Source organism: Oncorhynchus mykiss, chromosome 2 (assembly GCF_057628025.1).
Source record: "Oncorhynchus mykiss isolate SJ-2025 chromosome 2, ASM5762802v1, whole genome shotgun sequence".
NCBI classification, from domain to species: Eukaryota; Metazoa; Chordata; class Actinopteri; order Salmoniformes; family Salmonidae; genus Oncorhynchus; species Oncorhynchus mykiss.
Genome location: NC_143023.1, coordinates 75895607 through 75913410, shown reverse-complemented (window position 1 = coordinate 75913410; position 17804 = coordinate 75895607). Strand labels below are relative to the sequence as shown.

At 43.6% G+C, this 17804-nt stretch overlaps 2 protein-coding genes across 12 annotated transcripts in view; one reads left to right on the top strand and one right to left on the bottom strand.

Moving 5' to 3' along the window:
- Nucleotides 1-10687, top strand: part of ddx11 (DEAD/H-box helicase 11) — a 14728-nt gene extending 4041 nt beyond the window's left edge. For 4 of the 8 annotated variants that reach the window (XM_021572088.3, XM_090207927.1, XM_021572081.3 and 1 more), the window contains exons 14-28: nt 2763-2804; nt 2888-2955; nt 3094-3132; nt 3221-3371; nt 3535-3666; nt 3752-3864; nt 3961-4033; nt 4221-4324; nt 4430-4579; nt 4657-4725; nt 4858-4958; nt 6693-6777; nt 9248-9323; nt 9474-9628; nt 9722-10687. In XM_021572088.3, coding sequence (XP_021427763.2) covers nt 2763-2804; nt 2888-2955; nt 3094-3132; nt 3221-3371; nt 3535-3666; nt 3752-3864; nt 3961-4033; nt 4221-4324; nt 4430-4579; nt 4657-4725; nt 4858-4958; nt 6693-6777; nt 9248-9323; nt 9474-9628; nt 9722-9757 — 1394 coding nt within the window. In that variant the 3' untranslated portion in view covers nt 9758-10687. The remainder of the gene's footprint in view (nt 1-2762; nt 2805-2887; nt 2956-3093; nt 3133-3220; nt 3372-3534; nt 3667-3751; nt 3865-3960; nt 4034-4220; nt 4325-4429; nt 4580-4656; nt 4726-4857; nt 4959-6692; nt 6778-9247; nt 9324-9473; nt 9629-9721) is intronic. The other 4 variants (XM_090207945.1, XM_090207942.1, XM_021572101.3 and 1 more) reach the window with 1 other exon arrangement.
- On the bottom strand, nt 9976-17804 carry washc1 (WASH complex subunit 1). Of its 4 annotated transcripts, XM_090207948.1 has the most exons (12): nt 17667-17784; nt 17182-17331; nt 16917-17057; nt 16613-16724; nt 16351-16497; nt 14882-15018; nt 14661-14796; nt 14276-14468; nt 14010-14165; nt 13778-13933; nt 11172-11240; nt 9976-11057 (listed from the first exon to the last, which is right to left on the bottom strand). In XM_090207948.1, exons 2-12 carry the CDS (start codon nt 17223-17225, stop codon nt 10909-10911), a joined length of 1440 nt encoding a protein of 479 aa, XP_090064074.1. In that variant the 5' UTR covers nt 17226-17331; nt 17667-17784; the 3' UTR covers nt 9976-10908. The 4 variants fall into 4 exon arrangements, with proteins under 4 accessions (XP_090064074.1, XP_021427804.3, XP_090064083.1 ...); XM_021572129.3 differs by lacking the exon at nt 17182-17331 and having other exon boundaries at nt 17667-17804; XM_090207957.1 differs by lacking the exon at nt 17182-17331 and having other exon boundaries at nt 13778-13924; nt 17667-17804.

The window sequence follows — 17804 nt, the reverse complement described above, 5'->3', positions numbered from 1 at the left end:
CCTTCACTTTTTCCACATTTTGTTACGTTACAACCTTATTCTAAAATTTATTACGTAGATTCTTTCCCCCTCATCAATCTACACACAATACACCATAATGACAAAGCAAAAACAGGTTTTGCAAATGTTTTTTTTAAACAACTGAAGTATCACATTTACATACAGTGGGGCAAAAAAGTATTTAGTCAGCCACCAATTGTGCAAGTTCTCCCACTTAAAAAGATGAGAGGCCTGTAATGTTCATCGTAGGTACACTTCAACTATGACAGACAAAATTAGAAAAAAAATCCAGAAAATCACATTGTAGAATTTTTAATGAATTTATTTGCAAATTATGGTGGAAAATAAGTATTGCAGATCCTCTCAAGCTCTGTCAGGTTGGTTCGGGAGCTTCACTGCACAGCTATTTTCAGGTCTCTCCAGAGATGTTCGATCGGGTTCAAGTCTGAGACTTGTCCCAAAGCCACTCCTGCGTTGTCTTGGCTGTGTGCTTCGGGTCGTTGTCCTGTTGGAAAGTGAACCTTTGCACCAGTCTGAAGTCCTGAGCACTCTGGAGCAGGTTTTCATGAAGGATCTCTCTTTACTTTGCTCTGTTCATCTTTCCCTTGATTCTGACTAGTCTCCCACTCCCTGCTGCTAAAAAACATCCCCACAGCATGATGCTGCCACCACCATGCTTCACCATAGAGATGGTGCCAGGTTTCCTCCAGACGTGATGCTTGGCATTCAGGCCAAAGACTTCAATCTCGGTTTCATCAGACCAGATAATCTTGTTTCTCATGGTCTGAGAGTCATTTAGGTGCCTTTTGGCAAACTCCAAGCGGGCTGTCATGTGCCTTTTACTGAGGAGTGGCTTCCGCCTGGCCACTCTACCATAAAGGCCTGATTGGTGGAGTGCTGCAGAGATGGTTGTCCTTCTGGAAGGTACTCCAATCTCCACAGAGGAACTCTCGAGCTCTGTCAGAGTGAGCTTCGGGTTCTTAGTCACCTCCCTGACCATGGCCCTTCTCCCCCTCAGTTTGGCCGGGTGGCCAGCTCTAGGTTCAACACTTCTTCCATTTAAGAATGATGGAGGCCACTGTGTTCTTTGGGACCTTCAATGCTGCAGAAATGTTTTGGTATTCCTTCTCCAGATCTGTGGCTCGACACAATCCTTTCTCTGAGCTCTACGGACAATTCCTTTGACCTCATGGATTGTTTTTTGCTCTAAGATGCACTGTCAACTGTGTGACCTTTTATATTGACAGGTGTATGCCTTTCCAAATCATGTCCCATCAATTTACCATAGGTGGACTCAAATGAAGTTGTAGATACATCTCAAGGATGACCAATGGAAACAGGGATGTACCTGAGCTCAATTTCGAGTCTCATAGCAAAGGGTCTGAATACATACAGTACCAGTCAAAAGTTTGGAGACACATACTCATTCAAGGGTTTTCTTTATTTTGACTATTTTCTACATTGTAAAATCATAGTGAAGACATCAACACTATGAAATAACACATAGCGAATCATGTAGGAACCAAAAAAGTGTTAAACAAATCAAAATATATTTCAGATTCTTCAAAGTAGCCACCCTTTCCCTTGATGACAGCTTTGCACACTCTTGGCATTATCTCACCCAGCTTCACCTGGAATGCTTTTCCAACAGTCTTGAAGGAGTTCCTACATATGCTGAGCACTTGTTGGCTGCTTTTACTTCACTCTGCGGTCCAACTCATCCCAAACCATCTCAATTGGAGGCCAAGTCATCTGATGCAGCACTCCATCACACTTATTCTTGATCAAATAGTCCTTACACAGCCTGGAGGTGTGTTGGGTCATTGTCCTGTTGAAAAACAAATGATAGCCCAAACCAGATGGGATGGCGTATGGCTGCAGAACGCTGTGCTAGCCATGCTGGTTAAGTGTGCCTTGCATTCTAAATAAATCAGACAGTGTCACCAGCATCATCATACCTCTTCCTCCATGCCTCACGGTTGGAACCACACATGCAGCGATCATCCGTTCACCTACTCTGCGTCTCACAAAGACATGGCAGTTGCAACCAAAAATCTCAAATTTGGACTCATCAGACCAAAGGACAGATTTCCTCCGCTCATATCCATTGCTCATGTTTCTTAGCCCAAGTAAGTCTCTTCTTCTTATTGGTTTCTTTTTGTAGTGTTTTTTTTGCAGCAATTCGACCATGAAGGCCTGATTTCACCATTCTCCTCTGAACAGTTGATGTTGAGATGTGTCAGGAAGCTGGTTGAGAGAATGCCAAGAGTGCAAAGAGTGGCTACTTTAAAGAATCCCAAATATAAAATATATTTTGATTTGTTTAACACTTTTTTGGTTACTACAGGATTCCAGATGTGTTTTTTCATAGCTTTGATGTCTTCACTGTTATTTTACAATGTAGAAAATAGTAAAAAATAAAACCATGGAATGAGTAGGTGTGTCAACGTTTGACTGGTACTGTATGTAAAGAAGGTATTTTTGTTTTTAATACATTTGCAAACATTTCTAAAAACCTCTTTTCTCTTTGTCATTATAGGGTATTGTGTGTAGATTGATGAGGATATTATTTGTTTAATCCATTTTAGAATAAGGCTGTAACGTAACAAAATGTGGAAAAAGGGAAGGGGTCTGAATACTTTTCGAATGCACTGTATATGGTAATAGCTCTATCAGTACTCTGAACGCCTTCTGTTAGGCTAAGTGGAGTTTAAAACATATTAGATATAAAACCATGTTATATCTATCTATATTGTCTTTAGGTAAGGTGGGGCAGAATCCACACAGCCAGACTACTCAGCCAGGTAAGAACAAACGCACGCGCACACACACACACACACACAAAACACACACCGTGTAGTGACCTTCCCCTCACTTTGTCTCCCAGTAACCGAACTGCTGACCATCAACAACTTCCTGTTCAAGGCTCAGATAGACAACATCAACCTCTTCAAGGTAACCACGACCACAACTAGATCACAACCACAACACACTGCGATTGGCACAGAAATTGGGGAAGGGATTGATGGATTCTATGGTTATTGGTGACAAATTGCTTTGCTTCCTTCTCTTCCTCTTTGTCTCTCTATGAAGGTACAGCGATACTTTGAGAAGAGTATGATCAGCAGAAAGGTAAGTGTAGTGTGTGTGTGTGTGTGTGTGTGTGTGTGTGTGTGTGTGTGTGACTGTGTTTTTCTAATGTTGTTTGTTCTCTTTCTAGCTGTGTGGCTTCATAGAAAAGTATGCAGGTACAGGTGTGACGTCACACACACAAACCTCACACACACAGACAGCCAACAAAGAGAATCGTCGGACTGAAGGCCTGAACCGCTACCTACAGACACTGCAGAGCAGCCAACAGCCTGACACAGGTAAACACACACACACACTAGGAATGTCACCTTGTAAAATGTTGACGGTATTGTGATGAACCAAGCTACCTGATGTACGAAAAACGGACTGTCACCATGTTTAAGGTGCAAGGACTGCCTAACAGAGACACTCTCTCTGTCCCCCTCTCTCTCTCTCCTGTAGAGTCACCTCCAGGCCAGCAGGGAGCAGCAGAGGAGAGGGAGCTGGCAGCATCCCCTATGATGCAGGTAGAGGGCTTCTTCATGGCTCTCACCAACGCCAACACTGACGGACGTGTGGTGCTACACACACAAGGTACACACACACACCCCAACTTCTCTGTTGAGCAGAAACTAGTTTCTCCCAACATGCTAATGTTTCTCTACCTCTTTCTCTCCAGGTAATGTAGCGGTGAGTAGTATGAAGTTCCTCCTGTTGAACCCAGCGGTCCACTTTTCTCAGGTGCTGAAGGACTGTAGAGCTGTCATCATCGCTGGAGGAACCATGCAGCCTGTAAGAACACACGCATGTACTCATTCTTATCTTCATCCCCTGTGATGACCTAGGCAAATTAAAGTCAAGACGACTACTCTGTGCGTCTGTGTCTAGGTGTCTGACTTTAAGCAGGAGCTGTTGTTCTCTGCTGGTGTTGGAGCGGAGCGCATCATAGAGTTCTCCTGTGGTGAGTACCCTAAGATAGATCTGGGAGGACTGGGGGTAGTTAGCTAGAATAAGAGAGCAGGTTAAAGGTCAGTGTTATAGTGATAATAAACCATAAAGTAATTTCTCATTGAACACAGATACTAATTGGTTCTAGCTGAGAAGCTCCTGGTTTGGACAAACTGACTGTGTGTATGTGTGTTTGGCAGGTCATGTGATTCCTCCAGAGAATATCCTACCCATAGTGCTGTGCAGTGGCCCGTCTGGTCAGGAGCTGGAGTTCACCTTCCAGAACAGAGACACACCACACATGGTTACATACACACCTTTTAAAACGGCATTATGCCATTCTGAGAAGCCAATGTTAATGCTAATGGGCAGAGGGGAGTGTAATGTGTATGTGTTTGTGTGTGTGTAGATGGAGGAGACTGGCCGTGTGCTGTCTAACCTGTGTAACGTGGTGCCGGGAGGCGTGGTGTGTTTCTTCCCTTCCTACGATTACTCCAGAAGGATTCTGGAGAACTGGGATGCCAGCGGAGTTCTGGCACGCCTCTCTAGCAAGAAGAAGGTACACATACCATCTTGCTATCAAGTATATATGTTTCTCTCTTGAAAGTCCATATATTCAGTGTATGTTTCTCTCAGATCTTCCAGGAGCCAAAGAAAGCCAACCAGGTGGAAAAGGTGCTCAATGAGTTCTCACGCACAATCCAGGTGAGACACAAAACAAACTACCATCACTTAAAATGACTACAAAACACCTCATCTCACCTTTATGAGATTTAAACATCAGATAAAGATGTTGCTTTTTGGAAAGATTGTTGAATGACTATCTCTCTCTCTCAGAGGTGTGCTGTGGATGCGGGTACACTCTCTGGAGCGTTGCTGTTCTCTGTGGTCGGGGGAAAGATGAGCGAGGGTATCAACTTCTCAGACGACCTAGGCAGGTGTGTGTTACAGATCTCTCATTGTGAAAGCATCGGTTGTTTGTTTCTTGGATAAAGACGGTGTATGTCAGGGGTCGGTAACTAGATTCAGCCGCTGGCCGATTGTTGTCAGAGCGGATGGTCAGCGGAACATAATTATAGTAGTTGTGGTCAATTTGTGGTGTACAAATTAAGCCCAAAGAGACATTGTATTTGAAAATAACAATAATGTCATACCTTTATTACATTTACATGATCATATACAGTGCATTCGTAAAGTATTCAGACCCCTTGACTTTTTCCACGTTTTGTTATGTTACAGCATTATTTTAAAATTGATTTAAATAAATGTTTTCCCTCATCAATATACACACAATACCCCATAATGACAAATCTAAAAAGTTTTTGGGGGTATTTTTATTTTTGCAAATGTATTAAAAATGTAAAACAGATACCTAATTTACATAAGTATTCAGGACCTTTGCTATGAGACTCGAGGCACAGATCTGGGGAAGGGTACCAAAACATTTCTGCAGCATTGAAGGTTCCCAAGAACACAGTGGCCTCCATCATTCTTAAATGGAAGAAGTTTTGAACCACCAAGACTCTTTTTATAGAGCTGGCCGCCCGGCCAAACTGAGCAATCGGGGGAGAAGGGCCTTGGTCAGGGAGCTGATCAAGAACCCGTTGGTCACTCATACAGAGTTCCTCTGTGGAGATGGGAGAACCTTCCAGAAGGACAAACATCTCTGCAGCACTCCACCAATCAGGTCTTTATGGTAGAGTGGCCAGACAGAACACACTCCTCAGTAAAAGGCAAATGACAGCCCGCTTGGAGTTTGAGAAATAAGATTCTCTGGTCTGATAAAACCAAGATTGAACTTTCTTGCCTGATTGCCAAGCGTCACGTCTGGAGGAAACCTGGCACCATCCCTAAGATGAAGCATGGTGGTTGCATCATGCTGTGGGGATGTTTTTCAGCGACAGGGACTTGGAGACTAGTCAGGATCAAGGGAAAGATGAACAGAGTACAAAGTACAGTGAGATTCTTGATGAAAACCTGCTCCAGAGTGCTTAGGGCCTGGGGCGAAGGTTCACCTTCCTACAGGACAACAACCCTAAGCACACAGCCAAGACAATGCAGGAGTGGCTTCGGGAAAAGTCTCAATGTCCTTGAGTTGCCCAGCCAGAGCCCAGACTTGAACCCGATCAAACATCCCTGGAGAGACCTGAAAATAGCTTGTCAGTGACGCTCCCCATCCAGCCTGACCGAGCTTGAGAGGATCTGCAGAGAAGAATGGGAGAAACTCCCCAAATTCAAGTGTGCCAAGCTTATAGGGTCATACCCAAGAAGACTCGAGGCTGTAAGGTGCTTCAACAAAGTACAGAGTAAAGGGTCTGAATACTTATGTAAATGTATTTAAATCGTTTTGATTCATTTTTTTTATTTGCAAACATTTCTAAACCTGTTTTTGCTTTGTTATTATGGGGCATTGTGAGTAGATTGATGAGAAAATAAAACATTTAATACATTTAAGAATAAGGCTGTATCGTAACAAAATGTTTAAGTCTAGGGGTCTGAACACTTTCTGAATGCACTGCATGTCCTTTTTTTTTTTATTCACGGGAATACTTGGAAACAGATTTCCTCAAATAAACTCATTTTAGCTGGAAAATCACCAGGTATCAGTCTTTATTGACCCAAAACTAAAATGCCGGCCCCTGTTGTATGTTAATAAATGTGTGTGTGTGTAGGTGTATTGTGATGGTAGGGATGCCATATCCAAACATCAAGTCTCCAGAGTTAAAGGAGAAGATGGCTTACCTGGACAAGAACCTGGTGAGACGGAAAACACGCGCATACACATTTTCGGGTATTCATTTACCATTCTCACCCTTCTCATAGGGGCCAATTCCAACTTAGGAATTTATGCCTTTCCTACACAATGAATGCCTTTCCTACCTTATTCAGTCACCTAACGTGCTCTGCAGGTGTGGCTACGTTGCGCACTCTGAATACATTTCATTCAACTGCTGAAAACCCTCTCACTTGCTGGCTAACTGATTTTCTCAAGGAGTTTTCATTCAATGGGGTTTTGAGTACATTTATCTTAAGCCATCCCTTTAAATATGGTGCACCTTTTAATTATCATTTTGTCGACAGAATAAATAAAATACATCGAGAGAACAGGTTCACAAAATAGGGATCAATTTAAAGAAAGTCATCTATGCATATTCGTCTCCATTTCAGCACCAACTGGTAGATAAAAAAAATACTCACATTTTGTAGATTTAGGCACATTTTAGGGTTAGGAAAGTATGTATGAATCATAAAAACAGTTTAGAGAGCCTTTACACACAAAATAATAAAACAAGTGGTTTGATTCATCCTGAAAGTTGTCATATTAAAGTTCAATCCATGAAATATTAGGTGGGGAAACGTGTATAATAGGGGTTGAACAATAATCCTATAAATATACCCTAATCATGGAACTGTATGACAATGGTCCAGTCGTGGTGAACCGTGCATCAGGCTCCAGGTTTAACCTGCTATATGTGTCTGACTTCCATTTTTTTTTCACCTTTATTTAACCAGGTAGGCTAGTTGAGAACAAGTTCTCATTTACAACTGCGACCTGGCCAAGATAAAGCATAGCAGTGTGAACAGACAACAACACAGTTACACATGGAGTAAACAATAAACAAGTCAATAACACAGTAGAAAGATAAAAAGAGTCTATATATATTGTGTGCAAAAGGCATGAGGAGGTAGGCGGATAATTACAATTTAGCAGATTAACACTGGAGTGATAAATGATCAGATGGTCATGTGCAGGTAGAGATACTGGTGTGCAAAAGAGCAGAAAAGTAAATAAATATAAACAGTATGGGGATGAATGAGGTAGGTAAATTGGGTGGGCTATTTACCGATGGACTATGTACAGCTGCAGCGATCGTTAGCTGCTCAGATAGCAGATGTTTGAAGTTGGTGAGGGAGATAAGTCTCCAACTTCAGCGATTTTTGCAATTCTTTCCAGTCACAGGCAGCAGAGAACTGGAAGGAAAGGCGGCCAAATGAGGTGTTGGCTTTAGGGATGATCAGTGAGATACACCTGCTGAAGCGTGTGCTACGGGTGGGTGTTGACATCGTGACCAGTGAACTGAGATAAGGCGGAGCTTTACCTAGCATGGACGAATATGACGAATATGTAGCGATTGCCAGCCGACTAGAGCATACAGGTAGCAGTGGTGGGTGGTATAAGGTGCTTTAGTAACAAAATGGATGGCACTGTGATAAACTGCATCCAGTTTGCTGAGTAGAGTATTGGAAGCTATTTTGTAGATGACATCGCCGAAGTCGAGGATCGGTAGGATAGTCAGTTTTACTGACTATCCTACCGATGGAGGCTTTGTTGCGGAATAGAAAGCCGATTCTAGATTTGATTTTAGATTGGAGATGTTTGATATGAGTCTGGAAGGAGAGTTTACAGTCTAGCCAGACACCTAGGTACTTATAGATGTCCACATATTCTAGGTCGGAACCATCCAGGGTGGTGATGCTAGTTGGGCGTGCGGGTGCAGGCAGTGAACGGTTGAAAAGCATGCATTTTGTTTTACTAGCGTTTAAGAGCAGTTGGAGGCCACGGAAGGAGTGTTGTATGGCATTGAAGCTTGTTTGGAGGTTAGATAGCACAATGATTCAAATAGGCTACATGTCCCATATTATTGCACAACGTTGCCTAATATGGTCCACTAATGCTAGCAACCCTCAGGAACAACTACACCGTTGTGACAGAGGAAAGAAAGGTGAATGGAATGATGCAAAAATACATGTATGTGGGTGGCTCCCGATAGTGGCTAATATTTAACATGATACAAATTGTAAAATAAAACTGAGAAAAGCCTGGGCATATAATCAAATCATTCTAAAGGTCATACATCAACTCTTTTTCCACTGGGAACCGGGAGGTTCGCTAGACCTTATTCATGGTTTCCTCGCGCATATCACTGCTGGAACAATTGGAGAATTAAGTCGAGGTCAGAATACGGTGTTTCTGTAGACACTTTCATTTATTCAAGCTCCACCTCAAACAAATCGTGGGTGAATAGCATGCTATTCTCAAGCTTAAGTTCAAGGTCAGAATACGCATAGAGAGAAAAGTGAATAAAAAGGTAATTACGTTTCATTTATGCGCGCTTAACTCTGGTCAGAACCTGGGCAATAGAGATGAATGGAAAACTCAGTCCATCCTGCATCATTAATTGTTAAGTCTACGGCTTAGGCACACTCACACTCTGTTCTGTTTCAGCCTCACTCTGGTGGGAGGAGTCCAGGCCAGGCTCTGATAGAGAACCTCTGTATGAAGGCTGTCAATCAATCCATAGGTACTCTCTATATTTCTACACCTTCTCAGTTAACTATAGATAGATATTCAATCTGTATTACAAGCTACGTTGTATACCCCTGGCCTAATCAATCACTGTACCCCTAATCAAACAATCTTCTGGGGATGACCTCATTTCCTCTCCCCACAGGAAGAGCCATCCGTCACCGTGAAGACTATGCATGTATCGTTCTGTGTGACCGACGGTACTCCCGACCTGCAACGCTGGCCAAACTCCCCGACTGGATCAGAGCACACACGCACACACACACCAGCTTCGGCCCTGCCTTCGCCAGCCTGAGACGGGTAATACACACACACCTGCAATGGATAATACACACACACTATGTCTGTAGAGCACATGCCCTCTGACCCAACTTCTTCTTTTCTCTTTCTCAGTTCTTTATGGAGAAGAAGAAACAGCAGCAGCTATGAGAGGAAGGGGTAGCAGGTGTTCTGGTGTGTAACGCTGGTCAGAAGAGAGCTACCTCACCTCTCGGATATCCTCGCTCTGGAGACAGGACTTCTGATTGGATTCTCCTCGAGGGATGTTAAAGCACACACTCGTCAAAGCATGATGGTTGAGGCTCTTTGTATGTTTTACACCCATACCTCTCCAACAGTACAGATCAGTCAACTCTCCACTGCCAGTATTTTATGCAAAATAATTTTTATTGAATGATGTTCATAACATTCTGATAGAAATGTTGTGCTGCTTTAGTGTGGTGTTAGTTATGTAATTATATTTACGTGTTACTTGATTATACTTAATAATGCTGAGATGAGGTCTGACTTATCTCCTGTAGTTGTTTGTCCAGTATTCTCTCAATAAGGATCATCTGGAACAGGGATGGGCAACTTTGATGGGCTGTGGGGGCCACACAAAAAACGGAACTCACGAACAGCCGCAGTGGCTCGTGGGTCTGCTGCTCCCCCCATGAGCAAACATTTTTTGCACCCCCCCCTATAGGGTGGAGGCAAATGTTTGCAGTTTTTAATATGATAACTGATGATCAATGGGCTCCACCCGGGTCTGTAATTCAACAATGCTTACTACAAGTTTAGATAGATTGGTAAATTAGCTGGCCACTAGACTAAATCATTTTTGCTGACATGGGCTAATTGAGTGACTGCTGATGCACAACCAAATGTCGAAACTGCACCTTAGAATAATATAATACATAACGCAACAGTAAGTTGAGAACCTGACTGAGTCAAAAAATATATACATACAGTTGCCCATCCCTGATCTTGAAGGAACCCTACAGACAGTACAGCATCACATTTGTTTTTTAGGGATCCCAGTCTAAGGCACTGCATCTCGGTGCAAGAGGCGTCACTACAGTCCCTGGTTCGAATCCAGGCTGTATCACATCCAACCGTGATTGGGAGTACCATAGGGCGGCGCATAATTGGCCCGGGGTAGGCCGTCATTGTAAATAAGAATTTGTTCTTAACTGACTTGCCTAGTTAAATAAAGGTTAAAAAAAATATATTGAGTGTTAGTTTCCTTCCTCAGTATTCTTTTCTTTGATTGGCTTAGAGCTAGATGTGCTCAGAGTTCCATTGGTTCTGATTGGCTAGTCTCAGGCCTCCCAGTCGTCCTCGTCTTCAGTGGTTGGCTGATGGGGGGCAGGAAGAGGCGGGATTACATCGGACATCCTAGCGAATGCGCTACCAGATCCAGCTGGGCCCTCCCCTGAGTCCCCGCCTACAGGACCCTTACCAGAGATACCTGGGAAACACACAAATTCTACTATCACCAAGACCTAGAAATACTACTACACTACTATCAGAGGGACAATAACCCAGGGGAGATGAGAGAAGAATGGGGGAGGAGCGTTCTCACCTTTCCTTCGCATGGCCAACTTATTGAAGAGATCTGACATGAAGTCTCCTCCACTGGCTGCTGCTACCACTGAGAGAGGGAACACAATGCAGTGAAGCAGAGATGATATTACATTTCTATGGCATTTTTAGTACAGTGGAGAGAGACCAGAACAGTTACATCTACTGTAGCTACACACAACATAAATAGTTCAGCTAGTGAACAACTAGTAGTCTTTATTTCATGTTCAGATGAACCCCGCTGTTAAATTTTTGAGTGGTCCAGCAACAACTGAACCAGCACTAATGACTGTGGACTCACTCAAAGGTCTAACACACAAGCTTGCTCACTCACACACAGCAAAGTCTTACAGATAAAAACAGAGTGTAGTTAAATCAGTGCTTTAATGAAGGTAATGTTTATATATCTAAAGGTCATGCAGCCCTGAGCTGTTCTCTATGACTAGTTAGGTAACTGTTGTTTGGAGTCTGCACACACACACACTATGTCCCAAATATGCTCTGTAAGTTAAATCAGCAGTAAAAACAATAAAGCGTTCTCCCCAACACTGTTTCAGAAAAACGTGCAGGGATGGGGCTGGAGAAATGTAACCACTCAAATTCAATCCATGATATCAAAATTATAGCTTTAACTGTTTTAGATTACACAGTGTTTCTTTATATTTACATTTGAGTAAAACAACCTTATATTTTGGGTTCTGATGGGATACGACAGTTGAACTACGCTCATGAGGCATTGATAAGTTGTACTCTTTAAGAATCAATGGGTACATACAGTGCCTTGCGAAAGTATTCGGCCCCCTTGAACTTTGCGACCTTTTGCCACATTTCAGGCTTCAAACATAAAGATATAAAACTGTATTTTTTGTGAAGAATCAACAACAAGTGGGACACAATCATGAAGTGGAACGACATTTATTGGATATTTCAAACTTTTTTAACAAATCAAAAACTGAAAAATTGGGCGTGCAAAATTATTCAGCCCCTTTACTTTCAGTGCAGCAAACTCTCTCCGGAAGTTCAGTGAGGATCTCTGAATGATCCAATGTTGACCTAAATGACTAATGATGATAAATACAATCCACCTGTGTGTAATCAAGTCTCCGTATAAAATGCACCTGCACTGTGATAGTCTCAGAGGTCCGTTAAAAGCGCAGAGAGCATCATGAAGAACAAGGAACACACCAGGCAGGTCCGAGATACTGTTGTGAAGAAGTTTAAAGCCGGATTTGGATACAAAAAGATTTCCCAAGCTTTAAACATCCCAAGGAGCACTGTGCAAGCGATAATATTGAAATGGAAGGAGTATCAGACCACTGCAAATCTACCAAGACCTGGCCGTCCCTCTAAACTTTCAGCTCATACAAGGAGAAGACTGATCAGAGATGCAGCCAAGAGGCCCATGATCACTCTGGATGAACTGCAGAGATCTACAGCTGAGGTGGGAGACTCTGTCCATAGGACAACAATCAGTCGTATATTGCACAAATCTGGCCTTTATGGAAGAGTGGCAAGAAGAAAGCCATTTCTTAAAGATATCCATAAAAAGTGCTGTTTAAAGTTTGCCACAAGCCACCTGGGAGACACACCAAACATGTGGAAGAAGGTGCTCTGTTCAGATGAAACCAAAATTGAACTTTTTGGCAACAATGCAAAACGTTATGTTTGGCGTAAAAGCAACACAGCTCATCACCCCGAACACACCATCCCCACTGTCAAACATGGTGGTGGCAGCATCATGGTTTGGGCCTGCTTTTCTTCAGCAGGGACAGGGAAGATGGTTAAAATTGATGGGAAGATGGATGGAGCCAAATACAGGACCATTCTGGAAGAAAACCTGATGGAGTCTGCAAAAGACCTGAGACTGGGACGGAGATTTGTCTTCCAACAAGACAATGATCCAAAACATAAAGCAAAATCTACAATGGAATGGGTTCAAAAATAAACATATCCAGGTGTTAGAATGGCCAAGTCAAAGTCCAGACCTGAATCCAATCGAGAATCTGTGGAAAGAACTGAAAACTGCTGTTCACAAATGCTCTCCATCCAACCTCACTGAGCTTGAGCTGTTTTGCAAGGAGGAATGGGAAAAAATGTCAGTCTCTCGATGTGCAAAACTGATAGAGACATACCCCAAGCGACTTACAGCTGTAATCGCAGCAAAAGGTGGCGCTACAAAGTATTAACTTAAGGGGGCTGAATAATTTTGCACGGCCAATTTTTCAGTTTTTGATTTGTTAAAAAAGTTTGAAATATCCAATAAATGTCGTTCCACTTCATGATTGTGTCCCACTTGTTGTTGATTCTTCACAAAAAATACAGTTTTATATCTTTATGTTGAAGCCTGAAATGTGGCAAAAGGTCGCAAAGTTCAAGGGGGCCGAATACTTTCGCAAGGCACTGTATAATTCATTTATAAGTCCAAAAATGGATGTAGCAACTGCTGATTTCCCCTTTAAAGAACTGGAGGCCTGTAGCGATCATTGCTCTGTTGGGACTATAAAATGTTCTCAAAGAGTCACCAGGTTCAAGAGTAATCTCTCGTTTGTCATTCAAGAGGAGAAATCAAGACACTCATCCACCTCTCCCTCCCCTCTTCTCCTTTACCTTGTTCCTGCTCCTTCTGTTTTTTTTTCTCCATCTTGCGTTCTTTGACGTTGCGTAGTTTGGCCTTTCCAATGCCTCCAGCGTTGCGTATGGACTCTAGTAGACTGGCCCGGCTGTTTGATTCAACCACCTCGCTGGGAGCGCCCACTACAGGAGCTGGAGGTAAATACACTTTTCAAGAGAAGGAGAGTGTGTTTGTGTATAGTGTGTGTGTATACTGTGTGTGTGTTACCTGTGCTGGCGTCTGCAGGGCTATTTGCAGGCTCTGGTGGGGGAGGAGGTGGAGGAGGGGGGAGACCAGGGGGAGGGGTGGGGATATGTGTGGGCTCTGGTGGTGGGGGAGGGGGAAGTGGGGGAGGAGGCGGGACTGCAACTTGGAATTGAGAACCTGTAACAAACAAACAAACAATAGACCAATAGAAACATTTGCCTCATTTGATATGACCGATTTCCATGGAAACTTCTGTATAATCCACACAAAAGAGACAGTCTGTGTACCGGGCATGTCCTCCCCAGAGAAGGAGGGTAGTTCAGGGAAGGTGTGTGTGGGTCCAGAGGGTGCGATGCCGGGCCCCAGGTCTTGGCTGTAGGACAGGTCGTCAGCAATGCCAGGCAGGTCTGGTAGGTAGGAGGGGACGTCTATCTCTGGGACCTGACCCAGGTCTGGAACATAGAAGTAGCTCTCTGCTGTCTACAGGGACAAATGGAGAGGGAATGAGAGCAGGAGGAAGAAATAAAGTGTAATAATTTACAGTCACACTTTAACTTGTTAGTATGGCCCATTGAAAAAATATTATAGTCCAAAGACAGCAATGCCACAGGCCCCCAGTTATTTCGAGAATAGTGTGGGAGTGTGTATACAGTATGTATGGTGTGTGTGTACCTGTCTCTCCAGCTGTTCTCTCTTGGTTATGGATAGGGGAGCGTCAAATGGTTTCTCTTGCTTCTCTGTCTCCAGAGTGGTGTGTGTTTTAGTCACCGCCCCAGCCAGGGGGTCCAGGAACACATACTTCTTATACCTAAACACATATACGACCAGTTAGAGTGTGTGTGTGTGTGTGTGTGTGTGTGTGTGTGTGTGTGTGTGTGTGTGTGTGTACTAACAGGTTCTCTGTAGTATTAAACAGCAGCAGGGAGCTGACAGAGGAGATGTTTCGAGGCAGACCGCCCAGCCCCTCCTCGGTCTCATCCTCCGAACGCTTCTTACTGCTCACACACACCGGGTAATAACACAACTTCTCCTAGAGGTGGACAGAGAGAGAGAGGGGTGTAGAACAAGAGAGGACAGATATTAGATTGGATGAGTCTAGTAAGAACCTCCTTCAGTAAACACAAATGGCCACCAGACGTAATCATGAATTGGCTTTGCTTTCCATCTCTGTTTTTGTACGAAATGAGAGCTAGTTGCTTTCCAATAGAGACAGCCTTGCAGGTAAGAGAGAGAGAGACAAATTCAAAACCTTCAACAGAATGAATAACTCCCACTCTTTCTCTTTTTGTCATCAGCCTCTGTCTATTTCTCTCTCCCTCACACTCATTCACTCGCTCTCTCATCTCCCTCTCTCTCTGCAGTGCTTGAGGTTTCATAAATAATACATCTCTGAGCCAGGAAAGTGCACAAATCGTTCTCTCCCTCTCAGACACAGCAAAAACATACTCCTGTTTCTGTACGTTTTTGGTTCTGGCAGCGAGGGAGAACTCAGTGGTGTTCACTATCAATAATGCACAATTTCACTGCTGAGCTAAGGTACACACACACAAAGAACTGCAATGCTGCTGGGTTTTTCACACTCAACAGTTTCCTGTGTGTATCAAGAATGGTCCACCACCCAAAGGACATCTAGCCAACTTGACACAACTGTTGGAAGCATTGGAGTCAACATGGGCCAGCAACCCAGTGGAATGCTTTCAGCACCTTGTAGAGTCCATGTCCCGACGAAGGGCAAAAGGGGTGGGGGGTGCTACTCAATGTTAAAATGACATGAGCTAATTTGCTAGTGTTTTTCAGTCTCCCCCCAAAAAATATGTTTTGACCCGCAGGCTGCAAGTTGGGGAACCCTGGTGTAGGGAGTAGTTTCCTGTGGGTAGTTTTAGTCAGGGCTTTTCATGTCATGTCCCCAGGTCAGAACAGGTCACATGCGCCGAATACAACAGGTGTAAACCTTACTGTGAAATGCTTACTTACAAGCCCTTAACCAACAATGCAGTTCAACAAATATAGTTAATAAAATATTGACTAAATTAAATTACATTTAAAAAATCGAATAATTCAAAAAGTAACACAAGAAATGTACATAACAGGCACGTCTGTAAATGCAGCAGTAAAAGCCCTGTGGACTAAGCAGACTGTATATCGTGGATGAAAGCCAAAAAGGTATGGTCATATTACATATCTAAACAGCTAGGCCTATACTGCTAAAACACTGCATTTGCTTTTGCATATACAAACTAGTTTAGTAGTGTGGAGGAGCCAGTGCTTTCTGTTTCCAAAGTCCTACAATCTGCAAGACCTCTGAAAAATGCAGGTCCTTTGTACTGAAATGTTTTACATGTGTGTGTGTTATGTGTGTTACCTGCAGGGCCTTGTCGTCAAGGGGTCGTAGTTTGGCCTGTATACGGTATCGGGGGCGTGTCTGGGAGGCAGGGTCTGTGGCTCCACTGAAGATGGAGGAGTAATCCTGGAGACGCTCTGGAGCTGGATACTTAGCACTGGAGAACACCTACACACACACACACACACACACACACACACACAGTACTCAAGTATTGTACTCTCAGAGACCTGCATGTATTGGGAACAGTGATTAGAAGGGGAACATGTGAAATGTGTGTTACCTTGGTGGCCTTCTTGCTACCTTTGATCTTGTTGACACGGGCCTGGGCTAGCCTGATTCGATCTGTCACACTCTGCAGCTGACAGCGGTTCCGCTCTACACTCTCAGACACTCTACACACACCAGGGGAAAGTCACAGTATGTGAGTGTGTGTGTTCTGCTGATAAAGTAGTTAAATGTGTGTCATGTATAAACCAAGAGCATCTTAGCTAACAGGCATCATATGTAGAACATGCTATTTTAGGATGACTTACAAACCTCTTATCTGTGTCTGTGTGTGTGTGTGTGTGTGTGTGTGTGTGTACCTGGTAAAGATGTCAGTAGAGATAGTCTCTAGGTAGAGCAGGGTGTCTGCTATCTGGTGAACAGCCTCCTCCCTCCTCAGGTCTGACTGTATCAGAGGCACAGAGTACACCTGACCCTCCAGACACTGCTTCACACTCATCCTACACACACAGAGAGAGAGAGGGAGAAAGACAGTGAGTGAAAGAAAGAAAGGGGGGTGCCGAGGGACAAAGGGATCTTGCAAACGTAACTCTGAAAGCAGAATGCTGTAAGTAGCTAACTAACCTTTTTGACTTTTTACCTACAGGTGCTTGTGACCTCTCTTTCATCTGTCGCTCTCATTCGTTCTCCCAGACTCAGCTTACCATTTAACCTTAGCTGACGTGACAGCTCTGGTCCTTCCTGGACCTGTCACCTCATACACAGATAAATAACCTGGGAAGTGACAGCCTTAGCAACTCATACTTATAATGATGTCCCATATAACAAAGTTAGCATTGTGTACTGTCCAGTTAGCTAGCTAGCTATAAAGCTAGTGTATCTTCCGTGCAGCGAGATCATGTAAACATTTTACATCCAGCTCTCAGCGGCCACAGCCACTGACGTGCTGGAGTCATCATCTCCCAGGCAACAGCCCTCTCTCTCCGGGTTGTGGACCCAGACAGCTCGGGAGATTGGCACACTCTCAGCTGGAGTCAAATAACGTTACTCATTGAGCTATCTTACTATCGATAGTATAATTAAGTAAATATATGTTTCATTGGTCTTACCTGACCATTGACAGCGTGTAGTGTGTACACGGCCGCAGGTATCTATCTAATAGTTGGTTGTTTATTACTTTCCGCTAAAACACAACGACTCTGTCTGTCAGACTGTCTACTTCCGCATGGTCATACCGCGTGACAGGT